This window comes from Labeo rohita, chromosome 12 (genome assembly GCF_022985175.1).
Source record: "Labeo rohita strain BAU-BD-2019 chromosome 12, IGBB_LRoh.1.0, whole genome shotgun sequence".
Lineage (NCBI taxonomy): Eukaryota > Metazoa > Chordata > Actinopteri > Cypriniformes > Cyprinidae > Labeo > Labeo rohita.
The window spans coordinates 10,672,607-10,699,653 of record NC_066880.1 but is presented as its reverse complement, the minus strand read 5'-3'; the positions used below and the strand labels follow the sequence as shown (position 1 = coordinate 10,699,653).

The window sequence follows — 27,047 nt, the reverse complement described above, 5'->3', positions numbered from 1 at the left end:
CACCAAGCTTGCTTAGCTTTCAACCAATCGGCCTCAGCAGTTTTTAAGTAGGGGAGTGGTCAATTTCTGGAACACCCACAATTCAATGGATTAAATTAGGGACGTACTGATGTTAAAATTCTGGCCAAAAATATTTGTAAATTACTTTTTAATATAATAAAAGGTCTATACTATTCTATCCAAATAAATTAAAATAAATAAATAAATAAATAAATAAATAAAATGCTATACTATTTCATTCAAACAACCAAAAACAAAATAATTAAAAATTCTATAAAAATTTTTTATCAAATAAAACAAAATAAAAACAATTAATTCTGATGAATTCTAAATAAAGATAAATCAGCAGTGTTCAAGAGCAGTGTGAGAAGTGAAACGACTATAAAACCCACAATTGATGTTAAGATTCCAAAATTTATTATTATTATTATTATTATTATTTTAATAATCAAAGGTCTATACTATTAAATAAAATAAAATATTTGAAAAATGCTATACTATTTTATCCAAATAGATTATAAATAAAATATAGTATTTTTAAAAGGCTATACTATTTTATTCTAATAAAATAAAAATTAAATTAAATATTTTAAAAAGGCTATACTATTTTATCCAAATAAATTAAAAATAAAATAAAATAAAATATTTTAAAAAGCCTGTACTATTTTATCCAAACAATTAAAAAAAAATATTATATTTTAAAAAGGTTATACTATTTTATCAAAATAAAAAATAAAAAATCATATAAAAATATTTTCAATTAAAATGCTATACTATTTTATCCAAATAAATAAAAAAAAAGAAATCATTAAAATTTCTATACAATTTTGATCAAATAAATAAAAATAATAAAACAAAATAAAAATAATTAATTCAAATTAATTCTACATAAAGATAAATCAGAGAGGGTAGAGGTGCTATAACAAGTGCAACTCCTATAACACCCACAACTGATGTTAATATTGTGGCCAAAATGTATTTCGTTTTCTTTTTTCTTCTTTTTTTTTTTTTAATAATAAATGGTCTTTACTATTAAATCAAATAAAAATAAAATAAAATATTTTAATCAGGCCATACTGTTTTATCAAAATAAATGCAAAATACAACAAAATATTTTAAAAAGCCTAAACTATTTTATCCAAACAAATTAAACTATTTTAAAAAGGCTATACTATTTTATTCACATAAATTAAAAACTAAATAAACTTATTTAACTTATTTAAAATAAAAAATATACTATCTTATCCCAATATAAAAAAGGAAAAAAAAAATAAATAAATATAAATAAATATAAATAAATAAATAAATATAAATTCGGCCCATTATTGAAATAAATAACAAAAAAAATTAGTCGTGTCATTCAGAGCCGAGAAAGACGGAGGAAATCACATTGACACTTGTCACAAACACACCTCGCGTCTGCGCCTCCTCGACAGCCCTCTCTGGAGACCTTAGCTTAGCATTAGCCACAACCAGCCTCCCTGGAGTATAACAGCGAGGCCTAGCACCTCCCAGAGGCGTGATTCCTCCACGCCGTATCACGCGGTTAAGCTCGAACGGCCTCGAATTCGCACCCGACGCATGATGCGAAGATCTGGCGGGAAGTAAATAATTTTCATAAAAGTCTACAACGAATGTCTTCAGAGACATCTCACGCAAATAAATTTAAAATAAGACATTTCAAAATAATTCATATTCTATAATATTTTGTCCAAATAAATTCAACCTAAATTAAATAAAACACTAAAAACTAAAATTAATCCTTTTAAATGCCACAAGTGAATTTGGGCACCACTATACAGTACATCGTCCAACGCAAAATATATACATTTCAAACAAAATAACATCACTAAAAGGAAATTGTTGATTCTTATCATTTTAATTAACAGACGTGGATCTATCGCCTTAAATTTTGACATGTACGCCACTGAGCACTCGCTTGTCCTATCTTAGTTCTTCGCAAATGGGTTATCCTGTCCAAAAGTTATCATCACACTGTTGCAGCCCCTGGCTGTGCGCCGTGTCCTTGGCAAACTCTCTCGTTGTGAGACACACACACACACACTTACACTTCTCAACAGGCACTGATTGGGTTTAGCTTTGGGTCCTGCTTGTCTAGTAAGCAGAGATCACAGATAACACAGAAACACAATCATGCCACCCCTGCCATCTCAAGGGCCTGAGGGTTTGGGCAACACCGCAAACGTGTGTGTGTGCGCGGTACCTGTCGAGACAGAAGCCGTCATGAGAGGAGGAGGAAGGTGTCACTGTAGTGATGTGTTGGCATGTGCCCTCGGGTGCTTTTAAGTTGGTTGTCATTTTGTTATTCCTTTCCGTCTCTCGGCCCATTATTGAAATAAATAACAAAAAAAATTAGTCGTGTCATTCAGAGCCGAGAAAGACGGAGGAAATCACATTGACACTTGTCACAAACACACCTCGCGTCTGCGCCTCCTCGACAGCCCTCTCTGGAGACCTTAGCTTAGCATTAGCCACAACCAGCCTCCCTGGAGTATAACAGCGAGGCCTAGCACCTCCCAGAGGCGTGATTCCTCCACGCCGTATCACGCGGTTAAGCTCGAACGGCCTCGAATTCGCACCCGACGCATGATGCGAAGATCTGGCGGGAAGTAAATAATTTTCATAAAAGTCTACAACGAACGTCTTCAGAGACATCTCACGCTACAATGTGGGAAACATGAAAATGAAAAAGGCGGAACGGCGTGAAAAGAAAATCTACATCGACAATAGAGCGCGGCGGGGTCAGGGAGCTAGTGAGAGCCATCCTAGTGGAAATGTGTGGGACCGGGAACAGAGGAAGGCCTAGCGCTCTGCTCTGCCCAAACGGGAAGTCGATCGATATGTCATCCGCTAGCGCGTTACTGGATGATCTTCTGCCAGGGGTTACCCTCATTCTCTGACAAAGCAGAGGAGGTGGATCCAGAAGAAAGGCCAGCGAGGAGGATAAGAGGAGGAGAAAAACTAAAAACTCTATCCGTCTCGCTTTTTTCTCGTGTGAGTGCGGCGCGGAAGCCGCGGTAATGGATTTTGACATAGAGCCGGCAGGCCGAAGTGAAAAGAGGGAGCCGAGTGTTCAGTCGATATCTGAGTAGTGCGGATGGGCTAAACCCCTGGCACTCGCGCGGGCTGACCAGTGATCATTAGAAAGTCAATGAGTCCTCCAGTGCTTCGAGCCAACTTTCAGAGGGACAGAGCGAGGCGCTAGCCTTGCACGGCACGCCGCACGGATGCACGGTAAACATACAAACAAGCACAACCTGCTGCGTACGGTTCTGGACGTGCTCAGGAACATAAAAGAGAACCAAAACTGATATAAAGAGAGAGTCTTCAAAGTCAATTTAATATCTAATCCTTTTTTTATTGACTCTGTGGTGCACGTCAAAACCCAAGAAAAAAAAAAAAAACTAGTTTTAGTTTTATTAAATTATCTCTTAAACAACTTTTCTTTCAGATGATGTCACCAAGCATGCTTAAGTATCCAATGAGGGAGCGCATTTCGAGTAGGGGAGTTGTTAAACTGAACACTCTGCTGTGGGAGGCCCACAATTCAATGAATGAGATTAGGAAAGCACTGATAAATTATTTAATTAGAATACTGGAATTCAATACCATTTGGTCTATATAAATGTAAAATGAAGCTGAGTATTAAATAATTGTTTCAAAAATTAATTTGTAAAAATCAATAACATTAAAAGTAGAAGACATTATACATTGCACCTTGATAAATAAAATAAAAAAAAAAAATAAATACATAAAATAAAAATTTACGTATCACTTTACATTAAAATAAAATTAACATCATAACATTATACACAATTACGTAAAAAAAATTCATATATATATGTAAATAAATAGCATAACATTAAAATTAAAAAACTAAAATCAACTAAAATCAATATTGTATGTTGATAAACGGCTGAAAGTAAATGTCAAATAACATAACATAAAATAAAATATTTTTTAAAAAATTCTATAGAAAAACAAATTTTGGCTCCAATATACATGTAATTATATATAAAATATATCGAAATATATCTAAATATAGATATAAATAAAATGCTAAAAACTACTTCAAGTAAATTTAGGATCCAATATATATTATGTCTTGGAAAATGACCAGTAATGAAAGCAATGAGAAATAACTTAAAAAAATAAAATAAAATAAAATAAAATAAAATAAAATAAAATAAAATAAAATAAAATAAAATAAAATAAAATAAAAATAAATTACAAGTGAATTTAGGTATCACTTTACATTTAAATAACATTAAATAACAATTATACACAACTACATAAAAACGTATGTAAATAAATAACATAACATTAAAATTAAAATATTAAAAACTAAAATCAATTCAGGCTCTAATATACATTGTACTTTGATAAACGCCTGATAATGATAAATGGCCAAAATAAAAATTCTTTACCATTTTGTCAAAATATATGTAAAATAGAACAGAACACTTAAAAAAGAAAAAATAATTACTATATATATATATATATATAAAAAAATTAAAAATTAACTTTATATGTAAAACCCTAGGCTTCAACATACATAATGTTTCAAAAATGGCCAATAATGAAAGCAATGCTAAATTAATTAATTAATTAATAAAAGAAAACTACAAATTAATTTAGGCATCACTTTACATTAAAATAACATTATACATAATTATGTAAAACAAAAAATACTTGTACAATTGATATTGTTTTGAGGTTTGCTAAAAAGGACATTTAACGGTGTTATTAAATCGTGTTGTTATAGATTAAGTGGGAGTTAGATGACAAGGTCAGTTTAGTTCAAAAAGAAGGAAAAAGAGTATGCTCAACTAACTATCCAACATCAACTGAGCCAAAATCTGTAAAATTGGTTAATATAACCTACATGGCGACCAAGGCCCACCCTACATTTTTTCGTGTAGAAATCCTGTTTCATTCAGAAATGTCACGTTGTGGAAGTAAAACGGGTCGTTTCATCGACTTTAAGAACATGGTGGCACTGAGGACAGGTCTTAATTGAACACATCTTTTACATTATTGAGTATCTCCTGTCCTGCCCCGTGCAGCAGACACAGAGGTCTCTGGAGAGGCCTGCAGAGCTGATCCAAGGTCAGATCAGACGTGGCCTTTCACCTGCACCCATGTATATTTAACAGGCTCACCTCCAGCTTCTAACTCTCCTTAACTAAACTTACAGCGGCAGGCGCTCGACTGCAGAAAACAGCGCTCGGTTTTAATTAGCTTTAAAAAAGCACCTCGCAACTTCAAGCACAACAAAGACACTCATCAATCAGACGGGGCTGCTGCGTTGAGGTTGATTTGCAGAGCGCGTGAGCAGATAGACAGGTGTTTGCATCGCGCTGGATGTGATGTGACTGGAAGCTTCTACTCGGTTTTCAACCCTCAGGGCCACCTTAGGTCTCTACCTAGTCTTTCAGCTAATGGGCTGCATAATGGCAAGTTTGACAGAGAGGGAGAGAGAGAGAGAGAGGAAGAAAGAGAGAGAGAGAGCTGCGTTCACAGGGCTTAGTGAGTGACGTTTATTACCCGACTACTGTTGAGCTCTATGACTAAAACATTCTCCGTTCGGGCCTGCTCTCATGAACTCCCGATTCGAGACTTTGGGGGGAACGGGGACCGTGTTAGGAAGAGGCTCCATTTGATGAGATTAAAGTATTATGTCCACAGGTCAGTCTCAAATCTGTCGTGGTGTTTACTGAACGTGCTTCCCTGATCTGTGAGCCTGGCTCGGCTTACGTGGGTTGTTTAAACACGGCTCACTCTGGAGCGATAAAGTAAATATGCCAAGACTATCACGCCTGATCACGAAAACCCAAAGGGCAAATAAGAGGATTCTGCTGGTGAGAGTAACAATATGCAGTGATCACTGGAGCTGAAAGAACAACCTTTGGATATTGGGATCGTCTGTGGGCGGTTGGATCAACATAATATGGCAGCAACTAGGCAGACAGGATGTTAGTTTTTACCTGTTAATGTGTAGATGTGTATAAACACCTCCTTAACATGACATATTTTCAACTGAAACAACATTTAAGTATTAAAGTAGGGCCCTATGATTTCCACTATGTGAATTTATTGTAGAATGCGGAATGTCATGAAATTAGCTGAATTTTGGATGAATAAAATACTATTTAAATATGAATCCTGCATGTTCTGTGTGAATGAATGGTGCGGACACTTGCAGTGTTTTCAGTCTCTGCCGCCTGAACAGCTGTGAGAGTCACTTCATGAGCATTTTACAATTTCTTGTGAGAAAAAAAACGTCGTATCATATACAAACAGAATAGTTAATAGTACTACTACTAACAATTATTAAAATGATTAAATTATTTTTAAGGAATATTTACCAGAAAAACTATTTACCAGAGTTTATGTACTAGAAACATGTAGATACACAACACAGTATTTTTAAAAATAAATAAATAAAAAATAATATATATTTTTTAATACAAGCTAATTAATTAAAGATGGTTTTTATTATTAAAATTTAATTAAACCATTAAAATGGAATCCAGAAAATTAATGGAAAACAGAATTTGGCAAAAATAAAAAATTTCATAGGACATTAAAATGTAATTTTGTTAAACTTTAATAAATTGCTGTTAAATTGTACACTTCATGATTTTAATTAATTAGACATGCTTTAACATTACTTTAAAACAGAGTCTAGAAAAATTAAAACAGAAAAAAATGGAATTTGGAAAAAATCAAAATGGAATTCGGGGAAAAATAAAATGAATGGTAAATTTAAAAAAATAAATAAATAAAATAAAATGGATTTAAAAACAAGGCATTCCAAAAACAATTTACCAGAATGTATATACTAGAAAAGAAAATTAATACACAACACAGTATTTCTGAAAATAAATAAATAAAATAATAATAATAAATATTTTTTTTTAATAAAATCAATCAATTAGTAATGCTTGTAATTATTAAAATTTAATTAAACGATTAAAATGGAATCCAGAAAATTAATGGAAAACACAGAATTTGGTAAAAATAAAACAGAATTTCATAGGACATTAAAATGTAATTTTGTTAAACTTTTAATAAACTGCTGTTAAATTGTGTACACTTCATGATTTCAATTAATTAGACATGCTTTAGTATTACTTTAAAGCAGAGTCTAGAAAAATTAAAATGGGAAAAAAATGGAATTTGGAAAAAAATAAATTAAAATGGAATTTGGGAAAAATAAAATGAATGGTAAATTATAAATATATAAATTATTTAATTAATTAATTAATTAATTAAAAAAAAATGGATGTAAAAACCAGGCATTCCAAAAACTATTTACCAGAATTTATATACTAGGAAAAATGTATACACAACACAGTATTTCTGAAAATAAATAAATAAATAAAAAAAATAAAATAATTTTTAAGATAAAAATATATTAATTAGAGATGCTTTTGATTAAAAAATGTTTCCATCACTGTTTCCACAAAAATACAAAAAACCACAACTGTTCTTAAATGTATGCATTTAGGAAAATAACTGAGCACCTAATCACCAAATTAGACTGAAGGATCATGTGACACTGAAAACTGGAGTAATGGCTGCTAAAAATTTGCCTTTGTCATCACAGAAATAAATTACATTACAAAATATATTCAAATAGAAAAGAGTTTAGAAAAGAGAATATTTCACAGTATTACTGTTTATACTATATTTTTGCAGCCTTGGTGTGCAAGAGCGACTTCCTTCAGAAAGATTTTTATAAAATCTCACCAACCTCAAATGTTTGAACATACAAATTTTGAGAGACTGCCTCGATTACGTCATTCACAACACTTCATAGGAGTAGGCGATCACTGCTGACCTCTTTCATGCTGATTTTTTCTTCAGAATTCATGGCTTCTTCCAGGTTCTTCACCTGGAATTTGGCTATTAAAATATTTGAACAGAACAGAAGCATACGCAACACTACATCAATATGGATTTTATGTTGACCATCTAATTGACATATCAAAAAGTGTTTGCTTGTTTGCTTATGTGTATGCATATTAAAGTGTCATCATGTATGTCTGTTCATGTGTTGACAATAGCGGGGTTCTCTCATGTGCGGCGGTGTTTGTAATTGCGGCTGATTCAGGTTGGGGAGGGCGGAGCATCCAGCTCTGCTGCTAACAAGGGGATTCAGACTCATTGAGGCCCCACTGATGCCGCGCCATCCCTTTGAAGGGATTATTAACACATTTTGATTACTGTGGTCCAGTTGTCACAGAAAATATAACCTCCATCAGAGTATGAAACAGACAGCCTTTCTGCCCTCTTTTTCATCTCTTACCCACTCTCAGCCCAGCGTGGCCCACTCAAAGCAATTCACTAATTACCACAGCAGCCATCTTAAAAACACACTAATGCTGTATTAGCTTGATGGAGAAATTAGTTAGCCCCTCTCGTGTCTCCTTCGCGAAAAAGCCACGGTTATTTTCACACATAGGATCAAATCAATGACAATGTTCTCGGACCATAGCACAAAGAGATGGAAATAATTACGCCACCATTTCCCATTTTTAATAATCAATCTAGAAACTATTAGAGTATGCAGAGGTGTTTTCTTTATATATATGTATATGACTTCATTTAAGATGACTCCGCAAGCTTCAAAAGATTCCATAAGATTTAAATAACCTCATACATGTTTGAACAAGCTTCAAATAGCTTTTTTAAAACGCTTACTAAGATTAGTCCCTAAACTGACTCCAAAAGCTTCAAATAGCTCCATAAAATGATGCACCAAGATGACTCATCTAAGTGACTCCCTAAGCTGACTCCACAAGCTTCAAATGGCTCCATAAGATGACTCCACATAGAGTGACTCATCAAAATGACTCCCTAAGAAGACTCACCAAGCTTCAAATGGCTCCATAAGATGACTACATCAAAATGACTCACCAAGATGACAAATCAAAATGACTCCTTAAGATGTCTCACCAAGCTTCAGATGGCTTCATAAGATGACTCCATCAAAATGATTCCCTAGGATGTCTCCACAAGCTTCAAATGGCTCCATAAGACGACTCCATCAAAATGACTCTCTAAGATGACTCCACAAGCTACAACTGGCTACATGAGATGATTCAACAAGATGACTTACCAAAATGTCTCCCTGAGATGACTCAACAAGCTTCAAATGGCTCAATAAGGTGACTCCATCTAAGATGACTCATCAAAATGACTCCCTAAGATGACTCCACAAGCCTCAAATGGCTCCATAAGATGACTCACCAAGATGATTCATCAAAATGACTCCCTAAGATGATTTAGCAAGCTTCAAATGGATCCATTAGATGCCTCCATATAAGATGGTTAATCAAAATGACTCCCTAAGATGACTCCACAAGCTACAAATGGGTCCATTAGATCATTGGTTCCCAGCCACGTTCCTGGAGGCACCCCAACACTACACATTTTGCATCTCTCCTTTGTCTGACACACCCATTTAAGGTCTTGAAGTCTCTACTAATGAGCTGAATCAGGTGTGTTTGATTAAGGAAATAAAGAAAAAATGAACATGGTTGGGAACCACTGCATCTAGATGACTCACCAAGATGATTCATCAAAATGACTCCCTAAGAAGACTCACCAAGCTTCAAATGGCTCCATAAGATGACTCCACAAGCCTCAAATGGCTCCATAAGATGACTCCATAAAAATTACTCTTCAAGCTCCAATTGGCTCAAAAGATCACTTCACCAAGATAACTCACCAAAATGACTCCCTAAGATGACTCCACAAGCTTCAAATGGCTCCATAAGATGACTCCATCAAAATGACTCTTTAAGATGACTTCACAAGCTTCAAATGGGTCCATAAGATAACTCACCAAGATGATTCATCAAAACGACTCCCTAAGATGACTCCACAAGCTTCAACTGGTTCCATAAGATGACTCCATTAAAATGACTCCCTCGGATGTCTCTACAAGCTTAAAATGGCTCCATAAGATGACTCCGCAAGCTTCCACTGGCTCCATAAGATGACTCCACAAACTTCACACGACTCCATAACTGACGTTACAAGATGCCTCCACAAGCTACAACTGACTCCAGACAAGTTAACTCACCAAGATGACTCATAAGCTTACTTTAGATGACGCATAAGCTCACTAAATGTAAGATGCCTCCACAAGCTTCATAAAACTCATAAAACATATAAAATGACTCACCAAGTTTACTATTAAATTGACTCACTAAAATAAGACTACAAGCTTCCAACGTCTTGCTAAATGACTCCTTTTGATTTCCCAAGATGACTCCACAAGCTTCAAATGGCTCCATAAGATGACTCTATCAAAATGACTCTTCAAGATGACTTCACAAGCTTCCTCACCAAAATAATTCATCAAAATGACTCCCTAAGATGACTCCACAAGCTTCAGCTGGCTCCATAAGATGACTCCATTAAAATGACTCCCTCGGATGCCTCTACAAGCTTCAAATGGCTCCATAAGATGATTCCATCAAAATGAGTCCCTAAGATGACTCCACAAGCTTCACACCACTCCATAACTGGCTCTATAAGATGACTCCACAAGCTTCAACTGACTCCGGACAATTAACTCACCAAGATGACTCATGAGTTCACTTTAGATGACTTTAGATAAGCTCACTAAATGTAACATGCCTCCACAAGCTTCAAAAAACTCCATATAAAATGACTCACCAAGTTGACTCATCAAAATGACTCACTAAAATGAGTCTACAAGCTTCCAGCGTCTTGCTAAATGACTCCTGATTTCCCAAGATGACTCCACAAGCTTCAGACGGGTCTAAAATATAACTCCATATAAGACGATTCATCTGAATTACCTAAATGACTCCACAAGCTTCAAAATTCTCCACAATATGACTTTATATAGGGTGACTCACTAAAATGACTCCTTCACAGAGGTTCATAAAGTGCAATAAAGTGACTACAAGCTCTTCAAATATCTTCATAAGAATGTTCTGTGACTTTACATGAAATGAAGAAAGGCTACGGGTGCTTAGTAAATTGAGCAAGGAGACTCTTCCAGTAACAAGAACAGCGTGAACTGAACCATTACAGAGCTGTTAGACTGCACAAGTAATCAACAGAGCAATGAGTCCCTGTATGCTACTCTCAATTTGGATCACTTACAGTTAACACTTGGACTGAAGGCCTAGGGATATTTCCAGACGGAAGACAAGTCAGCTGTTAGATACCTTTTCACAAGCAGTAGATTATTTCTTTCTTTTATCATCCTTTATAAAAATACACTTTACAATGCCTTTGGAGCTTACAAAAGTGAAACAGATGGTGTGCTTATGTATCAATCCACCATCTTTTCATGTGGCATCCTTTAAAGAAATCTTCAATATTATAAGAACGCAACACCTGCTACACAGTCTCAATTTTAAAAAATAATGTAAATAAGAATAAAAGCATCTAAAAAAGTGACTCATCTGAATGCACTGTTGTGTTCTGGACTGCATGTGTGACTGTTCACTAAATATCCGTTTGTGAAACATATCCCCGTAAACATGAGAGGATGTGAGAGAAACAGAGTGTGTGAAGTGTGCAGATGATCTGTGGCTGGATAAGTAGCTCAAATCAAAGGGCAGGATGGGCCGGAGTTAAGTAGGACAGGGCAGGACCGCTGGGAGGGGGGGATGTTAAAAGAGGGCGAGCGAGATAGAGACAGACTGGGAGAGAGGAAGAGAGTCGAGCATGAACGTGGTGATCAGGTGTGAGTTGTGAAGAGGTAGCTTCTGTTCACCATAGTCCTCCTGGACAGGCAGGGCTCAGACGGACAGAGCGGTGTTGGCCCAAATAAATCCAGGTGGCCGAGGATGCTAAAGCTCTTCCGAATTTTCATTCTCTCTTTAGGACCTGATTTAGCTAAACGTCTTCAGACGGCACTGAAAGCACTAAGTGTGCATTTGTTAAGGTAATAAGGATCCTGGGAATATTCTGAGATGATTTTAAGATACAACACATACAAATAACACTTTATTTGTCTGTCTCTAGACTTCTTTCCTGACTATTTTTATCTGACTGAGTCAATCATAAAAAGAAGCTGGCAATCTCTGGCAGGCTGAGGACTTGGGATTGCGTTTTTTCATGTGTAATCGAAATGAGTATGCAGCAGCAGATGGCATTGGGTGTTTCGTGTGAGATTTTTCAGAAATCACCTCACCATGGTCAATGCGGTTATGCACGGCAACTCAGCCTTATGGGTTTGTTGATGAAAACAAGTTCGCCCAACACAGGACGAAAATCTATAGCATGAGAACAACTTTAAAATAGCCCAGAAAGTATACCACCGAAATGAAAATATATATGTTTCACAAAAATAAATTATAACGAAATTAGTTTGGAAAATTGATAACGCTGTATCAATTTAGAAAATTCTAAACAGAATTTAGAAAATAAAAGAAATCATCTGACTTCTCTTTAAAAAAAAAAAAAAATATCCTACCTAAATAAAAATATGAAAATGTTCCATTTAAAAAAAAATAGATGAAATTAGTTTTGAACATGTGTAATACTGTGTCTATTTAAAAAGTCTAAATAGAATTTAGGAGGAAAAGGAAAAAAAAAACTGAACTTCTCTTACATCAGAAGTTAAAAAATAATGAAAAAAAATTAAATGATAAAAAGTATAACACAACTTTTATTTTAGAAAATAGAAATAGAAATTAGAAAATAGAAAGTAAATAAAAATTAAATAGAAATTACAACAAACTAACTGGCAACTGAAATTAAATTAAAATGAACTCTAGATATTTATACATTATATTTTATTATAATATTATATTTTCATGCAATAAATTCAAATTATTTGTGATTTTTTATTAATCCAATTTGTTACTATTTGTATTTTTTTATTTCAACAATTAGAATAGAAATTAAAACAAACTAATTGGCAACTAAAATTAAAAAAATGAACTCTATATATTTATATATTATATTTTATCATAATATATTTTCATACATTACATTCAAATTATTTGTTATTATTCTAATTTGTTGCATTGTTTACTTCAATAATTATAATAGAAATTAAAATTAACTAACTGGCAACTAAAATTAGATTAAAACATTTCAAATGAACTCTAGATATTTATGTATTATATTTTACTATAATATTATATTTTCATACAACAAATTAAAATGACTTTTTATTTTTCATTATTTTAATATGTTATTTTTATATTTTCATTTCAATAATTAGAATAGAAATTAAATAGAAATGACAACAAACTAACTGGCAACTAAAATTAAATTAAATTAAAGCATTAAATAACTCTAGATATTTAGATATTATATTTTCTTACAATTAATTATTTTTTTTAATTATTCTAATTTGTTACTTTTTCATTTTTCTACTTATGATTTAAGAGAAGTCAGATGATTATTTCATTTTTTTCTAAATTCTATTGATGATGATGAGAGATAGATAGATAGATAGATAGACAGACAGATAGATAGATAGACAGATTCATTACTTCCAATTATAATAATTCTATAATAATTCTATATTATAATTTTAACATAATTCTAAAAAATGATTCTTTTTTTTTTTTTTTTTTTTTTTTTTTTTTTTTTTTAAGAAATAATTCAACACATTTATAAAAATCACTTGTTTTCTAGCTGTATATCCTCCAGCTCTGCCTTTTATTTCTCTTGGATACAATTACCAGTGGAATTACACCATGTACAAATCATATTTCAATAAAAATTCTTTTTCGGTCTTTTACTCAAGTACATTAAAAAGCATTTTATACAAACTCCTTGCAAACATTTCAAGATACAGATATTCACTAGTGCAAAATGGATCTGCTTGCTAAAGAAACCTTCACACAAAATATAAAAAAGAGCAAATTAAATTAAGTAAAATAACTCTATGAAGACTCCTCACATATCTCACATACAGAGGAATTATAACAATAAAGAGTGCAGTGATTAAGAAGATGCGCAAATGTTCATAAGTCATTTCTCAGCTGCTATGAATTAAATTCCTAAAGTAATAATAAATCATATCTACTCTTATTAGATCAACTTGAATTCAACAAGCTATTCGATTCAAATTTAGAGGTTAACGCAGTACTTGAACGATCTATATTAAACAGCCCATCTTTCTAAAAGCTCCCTACCAAACAAAAAGACTTCTCTTGATCCTATTTTCAATACCATTATGACTGTGACTGGAAGTCAAGGCACCAAACCACTTAAGCACAACGCTAAGACTACAAATCATTTGCTCACAGGCAAAAACTCAAAGTAAATTAACCTTGACAATGCTGTATCCCAATATGTGGACACGGCGGCAAAAAAAAATGGGTTGAAATATTTACAAAATGAATGTGAAACTTTCCACAGAGTATCATCTTGTTAAATTCAAATTGACATCAGAGGTGATGTGACAAATCCAGTCGGGGCGAATAATAATAGCTGAAATATCACGCTGCTGATGTTCAGTATCGCCCCTACACACAGATCTGAAAATACTGATGCTCTCAGCAGGGATTCAGCACTGCACACAAACACACTCGTTCACTCCTGCTCTTTCTCAAACACACACACACACACATAAAAACACTAAATAAATAAAACTCAAATGAGCTCCTAGAGTTGCGAGCAAAGCTTATCTTTTCAGGAACTTTCAGCACCAGGAGAAACATCCAAAGCGGAGAGAGCTGAGTGGTGGAGGCCTCTTGTCCCCCAGTGTGGAGACGATTCTTTGAGCCCGTCCTTTTTACGGTGGCTCAAGGGCGCAGCCTATCTGCCAAAGTGAAGATTGCAACCTCCAATCTCCTGGCTATAATCACTTTAATCAAAAGGGAGATTCATTTATGTGACAGTCAAACTGCAAAACAGTCTTGTGAGTGAGTTTGGAGGTGGAATAAACATATAAATTTCCTATAAATAAAAAAAAAAAAAAACAAAAAAAAAAAACAACGTAAACAAACACTGAGCACCCTCTTAAAAAGGTTCTGCTTCAGTAACAGTCTTGCAACTATTATTAATTATGTCAGGACGATGGCAGCGCAATGCAAAACGGGGTACGCCGCAGCCCCCCGTCGTATTTGCCCGACTCCCTCCCCAGACAAAAGTGAAGCTGTCCCACTGACTGACAGATGGAGCCCCCAGCTGACAGATCGGGCGATGTGTTTCATGTTCAGTGGGCGTCCTGGGCCCGCGGCCGCACCGGCCCAGGGCGCGGCCTGCCGAGGAGGAAGCCACTTTGAGGGACGGTGTGACACAAGCAGCCGCGGAGGGACAGACGGACAGCGCTAATGATGGCCTTTTTTTTTTTTTTTTTTTTTTTATATGTGCCGCAAACTGTGGGGTGGTCAGCGTTGAGATACACTGAGCGTCACACATTGAGCCATATTTAATCTGAAAACAAATAAGATTAACTGTGCTGGGTTAACTATCCATAACAAAGCAGGTCCGGCAGCTGTTCAAACTTAGGAGGATGAAGCCAGGATTGTGTTAACAGCTATTAAGTCGTTAATAAAAAAAAAAAAAAATGACTGAACAACAGGGACTGAAATATACAGTTGCTTTATATAAAAAAAGTGTTTGACAGAAATGTTAATAAAACCAGATTTTAACTTCAAGTCATATTGTTGAAACTAAATAAAAATAAAATAAAACTACATATATTTTAAATATGAGTTAGGATGTTGCTATAAAGATTTACATTATCACAACACAGTGGAGCACTTTTTCCTTTCTTTTTTTTTTTTGCACACTGAACAAAAATAAAGCAACTAAGATACAAATTAAATACAAATTTTATTAAATAAATAAATTTTAGTAAGTTGCTTATTCTATAAGTTTAATTACAATTATAATACAAATTATATGTTTATATAGGACATTGCTGAAAATAAATTTGTAAAATTCAGTACATCATTGAATACATTCAATTTCATTTTGACATTTTTAATTACTTTGAGTACAATTACTATTTTTATTATTATTTTATTATTACTACAACATTGCTTTATATTATATAACAGAATATTATAATGCTTTGATTAAGAGATTATTAAAAATATTTTAAATAAAAAACAAGTTCTCAGTATATTATTGAATGCACTCAGTTTCATTTTTAAAATGTACATTTTATTGTTATTAAATTATACTAAATAATATAGAAATACTAAATCTATTTATTGTGTGTGCGTATATAGAATAAATGAAACACTACAAAATATATTTAATCAATATGATTTTAATGACGTTTTAAAAAATAAATGAGACATTCTGTAAGTTAAATTACAATTATAATACAAAACTTATTTTTTTATTTTTATTATGTTATTGTTATCGTTATTCTAATGTACTATTTTTATTTTTTCATTTCAATAAATAGAATAGAAATTAAATAGAAATTAAAATGAACTAACTGGCAACTAAAATTAAATATAAACATCAAATATTAACTTAGCTATTTACATTATATTTTATTTTAATATTATATATTCATACAATAAATTCAAATTATTTGTTATTTTTAATTATTCTAATTTGTTACTTTTTTCATTTCAATAATTAGAAAATAAATAGATTTAAATATGTATTTATAGTATTTATTGCTGTTAAGTCTTAAATGTGAGTTTTTAGCTTTGATACACTTAATCGATATTATAAAATCTATTCCTGCATCCAAACAAGTGACATTTTTACTGTAATGTCTAAAATGTAACACTTCACAATAAAGTTCTTTAGTTAACTACATTAGTTATCACGAACTAAGAATGAACAATACTTATACAGCATTTATAAATCTTAATGTTAATTTCAGCATTAACTAATGTATTTTTAAAAAGTTGTGTTAACTTTAGTTAAAACACGGTGAACTAACATGAACTAACATTAACAGATATTAATAAATAGTGTAATAAATGTATTGTTCATTGTTTGTTCATGTTAGTTAACACATTAACTAATGTTAACAAATGACACCTTATTGTAAAGTGTTACCCTAAAAATCAAATATTTAGCAAAGTCAAAATAATTTTTCAGGGTTAGAAGGATTATTTCCCACAAAAGCAACAAACATTTCCATTATAACGCGGCAGTCTGAGTAGGACCGTTTCCAGTCCAATGCACCAGGAGACATAAATACGGTGAGAACAAACAAAACTGGAAGCAGAAGTGAAGCCTAAACCGCTGCCCTTCTGTACCCACTCCGCCTGTGTTTTCAGAGCTCAGTCTGACTAGTTTCCTCTCTTAATCTCAGCCACCCAACTCTCTGCGACTCCTTAGTGAATTACGCTCGCTTTTCAACTGCCATCAATCTGCTGTCATCAGCGTGTCACTCCCATCACACAATTACCGTTTATGATCCTCATTCCGCAGTGACAAGGTACTGCCACTCTCTCTTCCCCCCTCTCCACTTTTTCCTTTTACTTCATTTCACTTTTTCTCTCTGCTTTTTGATATCGCGGCGCCTCAGATGTGCCAGCTCTTTAAAGCGGCCGATGAGGAAGCGCCCATGGGGGTCCTGGGTATTCGCTTTTGTCTTCCATTTCCTTCCAAAACAGTTTTATTTAACGCCATCCAGCTCGAGTGCCCTCTTTCACTCTCTCTCCGTCAACCAAAGGTCAATGAAAGACTGTTTGTGTGCGTCTGATATAAATAGACACATATGATCTGAAATTAAAATGTATTTTCTGCTTCTTTCTCTCTCTCTCCATGTTTTTGACAAGCTACTTCAAAAACATTTTGAGCCATTAATGTTGCAAACAAATTATGAGAAAATACAATAAGCCAATAATAAAAGAAAACTGGTCATTTTACATTACACTGCTTTGCAATTGTGCATTTAAGTAGTCAAGTAAGTGAATATAGCAGGACTAATGAAGTACATGTAATAAACTAAAATAAGAATTTATATCTGGTAACACTTTACAATAAGGTTCATTAGTTAACATTGGTTAACATAAACTAAGAATGAACAATACTTCTACAGCATTTATTAATTTTAGTTAATGTTAATTTCAGCATTTTCTAATGCATTATTAAAATCACAAGTTGTGTTTGTTAACATTAGTAAATGCACTATGAACTAACAATGAACAACTATATTTTTATCATCTAACATTAACAAAGATTAATAAATACTGTTATAAATGTATTGTTCAATGTTAGTTAAAACGTTAATGTTAACAAATGACACCCTATTGTAAAGTGTTACCATATATTTAAATAAATTTATTACAAATTTTATAGAATTAAGTAATATGTATAACATGGGTACACTAATGTACAAAATAGTAAACATGGAAATACAACTGACACAATTAATGTAATTATTATGTAATTAATATGTAATTAACATAACTAAAATAAGCATGATATATTATGTAAATTTAATTACAAATATTATAGAATAAATTCAAATGAAACAGGGATACACTAATGTAGTAAATAGTAAATACAGAAATACTAATGAAGCAATTAACATAATTATTATGTAATTAATATATTATAAAACAACAAGTAAAATAAGCATTATATATTTATTTAATTTTTATTACAAATATTAGAATTAAGTAACAAAAATACATGACGCAATTAATGTAATTATTATGTAATTAATATGTAACTAACATAACTAAAATAAGCATTATATATTATAGAAATTTAATTTAAAATATTATAGAATTAAACAATGTATAACAGGTAAAGCAGTAAATACAGAAATACTAATTATGCAATTAACGCAATTATGTAATTAACATGTAATTAATTTAGTATTATAATACAATAATAATAACAATATTAATAATTAAAATAAGCATTATTTTTTTAATTTTATTACAAATATTAGAATTAAGTAGAATTAAATACATGTACGACATGGATACTGTAATGTAAAAAATAGTAAATGCACCAACACTAATGTAATTAATATGTAATAGAATTATAATAACAATAAAACTAGCTAATTAAAATAAAATGTATTTATTTATATCAATTTTGTTCAGTACAGAATTAAGTAATATGCATAACATGGACACTGTAAAGTAATAAATAAAAACAGCAATACTAATGCAAGAATGCATTTAAAATAATAATAATAAATGTAAAATAATAATAAAACTTAAAAGTAAATATTAATCTAAATTCATTTCAAATATTATAGAACTTGCATACTGATAGGTAGTAAATACAAACATGTACTATAATAATAAATGAAAATAAAATATATATCCATATTTCATTTTATTAAAAATATTATATAATTAAGCACTGTGCAAGTGTTACTGTACGTTTTATTTATGCTATAACCATAAGTTTAATGTTATGGAATTGCCTCTTTACATTTCTTTTTTATTTCTCAGCAACTGCAATGACAAAAACGTTATAGTTATATATACCCAGTGTATATTTTACACTTTTCTGGGCTTCAGTCCCACAAACCCAGCTTTGCCGTCTGCATTCTGCTCTTCTCCTACTTTAGTTTGAACTCAGTCCTGAGAATACTGGAGATTTTGATGCATCTAGCTGGTGGCAAGTGTTGTTGGAGAGGCTCATTCAAAAGATGCAAGTGGGAAGCTTACCTCTCAATCTGTCACTCAATAGTTTATCTAGAAAAATGGATCTGCTCCCCATCACCCCAAAGGAAAAAAAACCCTCTCAAACTGCGTTAGGCGACCCAACAGTCAATGATCGCACTTAACGTGAGCAAATATCGTAATACCGATTGGAATATATCAACAAGTCGACACCTGCACAACAAACAGACGCAAGTTTGTTGGTTCAGCTCCCGCATTAAGAGCCTGTTTGCGCGCTCCGCCATTGTGAAAGTTTGGCCCTTTGTCTAGACTCGCCGAAATCAGTGAGTGCACCTCGGCCACCGCAATTCAAGCGTAAACACTTTTGTGTGTCCCCATATAATACTGTTGCACACAGACCCCAAAATCCTTGGAACAGCTGAGTCCTTCGGTGTCAAAGATAATGGCGATTTATTGCAATGTGAGGCTTTTTTTCAGCCCCCCCTTCCTCCTCCCTCGCTCAAACCGATTAAAATTAAGCCGTAAACATGTGAGGACAGAATTAGCACATTTAGCGAGCCTCCTCTCCCACATCCCATTTTCGCTCCGGAGCGGCTGATCCCTGCAGCCGAACGCGGGTGCAATTTTAATGACGGGGACCGTTTTTGAAGTCCAGATGAAAAAAGCGGCGCTTGCCGTTTGTGGCGGCGCTAGATACGGCGAGGCCGGGTCCGGCGTGATTGGGGGGGAGCGACACAAACTCGGACTCTGGGCTCTTCGATAGTATCGGTGTCATTTTCCTCTCCACGATAAGACGCCTCGCTGACAAGGCCCGATTAGGAGAGAAAAAAAATCATTATTACATCGCCTTTCATCCGCCGGGGGGTTTCACGATAAACAGCTCACCCGTAGGTAGATTTACAGAGCCGAAAACCATATACTACGCTCACGCGCACATCCCATCGCTTATATACATATTTCTTTAAATCACTGTTTTACGAGAGGTTTACATTGTGTATTTATATTTAAAAAGCTCTAACGTACATGCATTCAAACTTCTGAAGTGCAGGCTTAAGTTGTAGCTCAAAAAAAGAGAAAAATCATACATTTTCAATGAGAAAATGCCCTCATTACAACACAAAAACCCACCATTGTCTTTAGAAAATCCACTCTAGCTAAGTTCTCCTTTCTGCATATCTGCAAACTCTGCTATTGAAATATTTAACTCTTGTGGCTCTGCTCCATGAATCAAACAATTATCAAATAACGGCATATTCTTTTTGAAACACAATACGGCATTCAGATTTCAGCAAACTACAAAAACCCAAGTTATTTGGTATGCTATACCTCGAGGAAATCCACTTCACCAAATTGTCCTCATTAAAGGGAGAACAGTAGCGATGTGCTGAAACTTTAAACACCACTATACAATGAAGGAAATCAACTGGAACAGCTAGGCTGAAATAAATAATGAAAGGCAATGAAACAATTAATTACAGAGGAGCTATTACTTGTACAGCAAATTGAATAGAGTGTGATAAAAAAAAAAATGAACCAGCATAAAACAGCTATAAAGTATTATTATTATTATTACTATATAACTTATTATACCTAAATATACAATTTTAGTTGAAAAGACTATGCATATATTGTTTAACAATAGCAGCAACCTTTCAGTACATTAATGAACACAATTTCACTCCTACATTTTTTATGTAGTTACTATTATTATTACTATTATTAAACCTACTACAACAAATTATATTACAGTTACATAACTAAATATATTCTTTCAAGAGATTATTGAAAATAAACATTTAAAACTTAAACAGCAAATTGAATATAATGTGATAAAATACATTTTAACCAGCATAAAACAGCTATAAATTATTATTGTTTTATTATTATTATTATTATTAAATCAAATTACTACAAATTATATAACAATTATATAACTAAAATTATTTCAAGAGATTATTAAAAATACATTTTTAAAATGTAAACTGAATTGAAAAATTGAATATAATGTGATAAAAAATAAATTAACCAGCATAAAACAGTTATAGATTATTATTACTGTTGTTGTACTTGTAATTTATTTACTGTTATTATTATTATTATTACTACTATCAAATTATATAACAATTATAAAACTAAACATATTCTTTTAAGAGATTATTGAAAATAAATATTTACATTTTAACCAGCATAAAACAGCTATAAATTATTATTATTATAAATACATTTTTCACGGTATATCACTGAATGCATTCAATTTGATTTTGTCATTTTTTATTTACTATTATTATTATTACAGAAATTTAATTTCATTTTGACATTTTTAATTTACTATTATTATTATTATTCATATTTAAAATAAAAAACACTTTTACAGTACATCACTGAATGCATTCAATTTCATTTTGTCATTTTTAATTTACTACTATTATTATTATTACTACATCAATTCAATTTCATTTTGTCATTTTTAATTTATTATTATTATTACTACAACGTCACTTTATATTATATAACTAAATATTATATACCTAAATATTATATGTTTAAGAGATTATTGGATATATATATTAAAAAACTACTTTTCAGTACATTATTGAATGCTCTCAATTTAATTTTTACATTTTTAATTTTATTATTATTAATGTTATTAATTACACTGAATAAATAAAATAATAATAATAATTGTTTAAAGTACTTGAGAAGAAAAGGTCATGGCAACACAAAGAATTGACGGTTAAGAAAAAAGGGAACTCCATTCAAAGAACCAAGTTATCAGTTTCATAAAATGGTCGAAAACAACCAGAAAGTGTGGAGGAGAGAGATGAAGGAAAGAAAATGAAAGAACGATAACATGGAGGAGAAAGAAAAAGAGCTAGAGGCAGCGAAACGGAGAGACGGAGACAATCGCGTGTCTGTTACTGGGACACTCTGACACCCATGGACTGACACAGCATGTCTTAAAGCCGTGCTCACGCTCAAAAGGCGCAGCGTTGCTTCATGTTTACAAAACATATTTATTTATTTCTTCATTCGATCATTTATTTTCTTATTTATTTCTATCGGGGGCACTCTCGGCTTCTCCGTAAAGCCCCGCGACAACAATAACTGCTCTCCCCCCTCGCATGCTCTTTTAATACCGCTGCAGAAAAAAATCAAACCGCTCTCAAACAAATTGATGTACTCTTTAATACAGTCGTCACATCATCACAGGGTCCTTGCGTCGTCTGCCTTGGTGACAACTGCAGGGCTGCTTAGCTTAGCCGCCATGGCTACTGCTTTGTTGGTCGCTTCAATGATTTATCACAAAAAAGGAAAGAGAGAGAGAAAGAAAAGAAGGGCCTCTCGATTGAGTCATTGGCACCTTTGATTGACAAGGCCTAATCAGCTTATCTGGGTGCTAATAAAGATGATGGCCTGCGGAGACGCTCTCTACCTGGCTCTGCGTGAACTTTGGGCCCTGGTGAGGGCCCCAGGGGCCAGGCCCCGACCCACTCTGCTTATCTAAACACTGCTGAAATCAATCCCTAATGAGCTGGTTTTATTTTGCCCCATCGATCCGCTGCCACAGCGGCTGCTGCGTATTCAAAGGCCACCGCTCTGCTCCTTACGGACCCCGCTCTCGCGGCTTGTTTGTTTACATCGGACACTCCGTTAAAATTCATTTGGATTAATTAATAGATTTTAGATGAGGTCATTCGACAAATTAAATTGTTTTCTTTAAAAAAAATTACCAAAAAAAAAAAACTCTTTCAATGATTCCAAATGCGACTGCAAATAACAGAATTACACCCCCTAGGTATTTTATTTTCCTCTATACAAAACATCTTTTGCCCACTTCCTTGGCTTTCATAAACAGCCGGGAACTTCTTTGATTAGGGTTTATTTAATGCTCGTGGGCTCTGGGACATCTCTGATTTAAATGCCTTTAAATTGGCTGCTTTGCTCCCTCCTACTGTACTCCAGGCTCTCTTCAGGCCGGCGTGCCTCTGGTTCAGGCAGCTTTAAAGTGGGTGCCCTCTCCTAATGAAGACCCATACTTTATTTATGAGACAAACAGTTTGGTAAAAAGCTCTGCATGTCCAGAGAGCACTCTCAATATCTCTCTGAGGGCCTGGAGTGCTCCTGACATGCTGCAAGTGCTGGACTGAACGCACCACACACTGAAACACCCTTAAAACACACACAAACACACACACAGTTGCCTCATTGACACTGTGTAGATGCAATAAAAAAAAATGTAAATAAATAAAAAATAATAATAACAATAATAATAAAAAAAAATACAATATGGAGGATCCCCATAATTTTACTACAAAACTAAGAGCTTTTAGCATTATAATCAAGAATCCAAGAATTTAGTCAACCTTAGTAAAAAATAACAACCTTAATTAAAAAAAAAAAATTGGTCAATGCAAAGAGCAGCTTGTTTTAAATGACAAATTAATTTAAAATACTAAAACTAAATTAAATATTAAGCAAATTTGTGCATTATTAGCAATAGCAGTAATAATGTGTAAATAAACATACAGCATGTTTAGAATATATATATATATATATATATATATATAAATATAAATAATGTATTGTGTGTATTACTGTGTGTATACTCAAAACACATATATTCATATAGTCTCAAAGTAACAGCATAATTTAAGTAAGTATTTGTGACTTTGGACCACAAAACCAGTCATAAGTGTCTCTCTTTTTATAATTTCAGATTTATACATCATCTGAAAGCTGAGTAAATAAGCTTTCCATTGATAACACTATTTTCCCAAAATACAACAATTTGAAAATCTGGAATCTGAGGGTGCAAAAAAATCAAAATATTGAGAAAAACGCTTTTAAAGTCGTCCAAATGAAGTTCTTAGCCATGCATATTACTAACCAAAAATTAAGTTTTGATATATTTACGGTATGAAATTAACAAAATATCTTCATGGAACATCATCTGAATATCTTAATATACTAATGATTTCTGGCACAAAAGAAAAAAATGATCATTTTGACCCATACAATGTATTGTGGCTATTGATACAAATATACCCGTGCCACTTATGACTGGTTTTATGGTCCAGGCTCACATTTTAAATAAACAGCACAAAAAAAAAATCATAGATAAATTAAATATTACACAAAATAATGTAACACTTTACAATAAGGTGTCATTTGTTAACATTTAAAAAATAACATGAGCAAACAATGAATAATACATTATTTATTAATCTCTGTTAATGTTAGTTAATAAAAATACAGTCGTTTTGTGTTTGTTCATGCTAGTTCACATTAATAATATGCATTAATAATGCATCAGTAAATGCTGAAACTAACATTAACTAAGAATAATAAATGCTGTAGAAGTACTGTTCATTCTTAGTTCATGTTACTAATGTAGTTAACTAATGAACCTTATTGTAAAGTGTCACCTAAATAACTAATTATTATTTTATAAAATAGAAAAACTATATAAAATACACACAGTAAATATGTCAATATAAAATAAATTTTACTATTAATTAATTATTAGTAGCAATTATATAATTACTTATTTTCTATAGTAATTTAAAATTGCTTTGTTTGGTTACAAGACAGCAGAAACCCGAACGGCCGGCGCTGTAGCAGGTGTGGATTGCCGCTCGAGTGAATTTTAACACACGGTCCATAAACTGGCCGATCCGCCTCAGTGTGACACGAAGAGCGAGGGTCACCGCCGCAACCCAAACAAAGCGCATCTATCCCTGTAGCTCCTCCACAGCCACCGAAGCGGGTCTGTGTTTACCCCAGCAATCACTGTGTCCAAATCCCAAAAGTACAGGGTTTGTCCTTCCTGGGCCACTTCAGTTTAGGACTACCTGCCGCTATGCTTTTAAGACGCAGGTGTGCGTGCACGTGAGCGTTGGGGTGGTCGGTGGGGTACGGGGTCAGGGATTTGGATCACAGGAGTGAGACGCACAGGCCGAGTTGCGCTTTAACGCGGTTAGAGAAGGGCTGAGTAAACAGGCATTGTTCTGCGCTTGCGGCTCCCACACTGAGCAGCGCAGCATTGTGATGGGTCTCACAAGCAGAAACCGTCCTTTATGGGGGGAAAACTCCTCTCAGAGGGGTTTTGATCCCGCCGTTGGAGTGTACTGGCTTCCGCTTTGGTATCTAGGCAATTCAATTGGGCAGACATAAGGAAAAAAATATGTCTGAATAGCAGAAAAACAAAGGGGCTTCATTCGGTGAACTAAATATATATATATAGAAATCGTATGCAGGGCAGGAAAGAAAAAAAAAAAAAAGCACGGGCTTGAGAGGATCCAAAATAAATGAAACTAAATTTTTCAGCAGAGGATGCAGATTGCATTTATGAATTTGTGAGTTGTTCTTGCGAGACTTCAAACGCCAGTGGTCTGTGCAACCCTTTCTTGATTTGAATTATTAACTGTGTCGACGTCGCGCACAAGCCACCCTGCCATTATAGTGTAAATTAACAAACTTTTCAAAACTAAGGCAGAAGCCAAAGAAAGCCAGTAGCTTCTTGAAGAACGAGCTTTGATACGTCTCTAAGGAATACACTCTGCTTCAACAACACGGTGACAGTCAGGCTAAAAAAAAAAAAAAAAAAAAAGCTTGCTGATTCAATCTATTTCAGATCTAAATTAGTTCATTTTCTTGTATTTAAAGATAAAAACTAACCTTCAGACAGGTGTGAATCAGGTGACGTCTAAGGTGCTTTATTTAGAAATAGTTTATTAAAAGATCTCGGTCTTTATTTAGCTTTTAAAAAAAATTGCAGGACGGTTGGAGGCAGGGTGTTGTTGTTTATTCTAGTCGACACGCCATCATTTGGTACCCATATTAAAACTCTTTCTCGCTCTCTCTCTCTCACACACAGGTAGGTGAATGGAAATAAGGTGGTGTGTTTTGTGTGAGCCTAACAGTACTGCGGCTGCTGCTCTACACCTCTCTCTCCCTTGCTTCTCTTTGATGTGCTCCTGAAAATGTCACCAGTCGTCAAGGAGTTTTTTTTCCCTCCACTCTCTCTCTTTTTAGCGCGCATACGAGCGAGACAATTTGCTGTCGCTCACCCCCCTACCCAGAATGCCTACCGGTTTCCACCGCTATCTGGTAGCCAGCTTCCAGCCTCCGAGATGACCTTTCCAGCCTCTCTGTGTTGTCCAACAGATGTGCTCTCTGAAAACAAACCACAGATGGAAAGAAAACAATGAGAGTGATTGAGAAGACTGGCACATTATTTAGAGCCACAATAATAGACACACTAAGACAAAAGGGTACAGACCACTTCGTTTTAATTTAACTTATACATTGATTTGAGAATGGCTAATTACGAGTTGCGTTTTCATAAATTGGACTGATCTTCGTGCAAATTCCAAAGCAAAAAAGGACGGAGCTCCAATCTAACACCTTTCCTTCTTTTTAATTGAGGCTTCCTTCTTGTAGTGGCTTTGTTCTGAAGGTGTTGCCAGATCTCATTACCTCACATTTAGAACC

General features: G+C 33.5%; 1 protein-coding gene across 4 annotated transcripts in view; it reads right to left on the bottom strand.

Annotated features, from left to right (window-relative positions):
* The window catches only part of vti1a (vesicle transport through interaction with t-SNAREs 1A), a 175,866-nt gene that overhangs the window by 105,360 nt on the left and 43,459 nt on the right, over window positions 1-27,047 (bottom strand). For all 4 annotated transcript variants that reach the window (XM_051123749.1, XM_051123747.1, XM_051123750.1 and 1 more), the window contains one exon: window positions 26,645-26,729. In XM_051123749.1, the coding sequence (XP_050979706.1) occupies window positions 26,645-26,729 (85 nt within the window). The remainder of the gene's footprint in view (window positions 1-26,644; window positions 26,730-27,047) is intronic.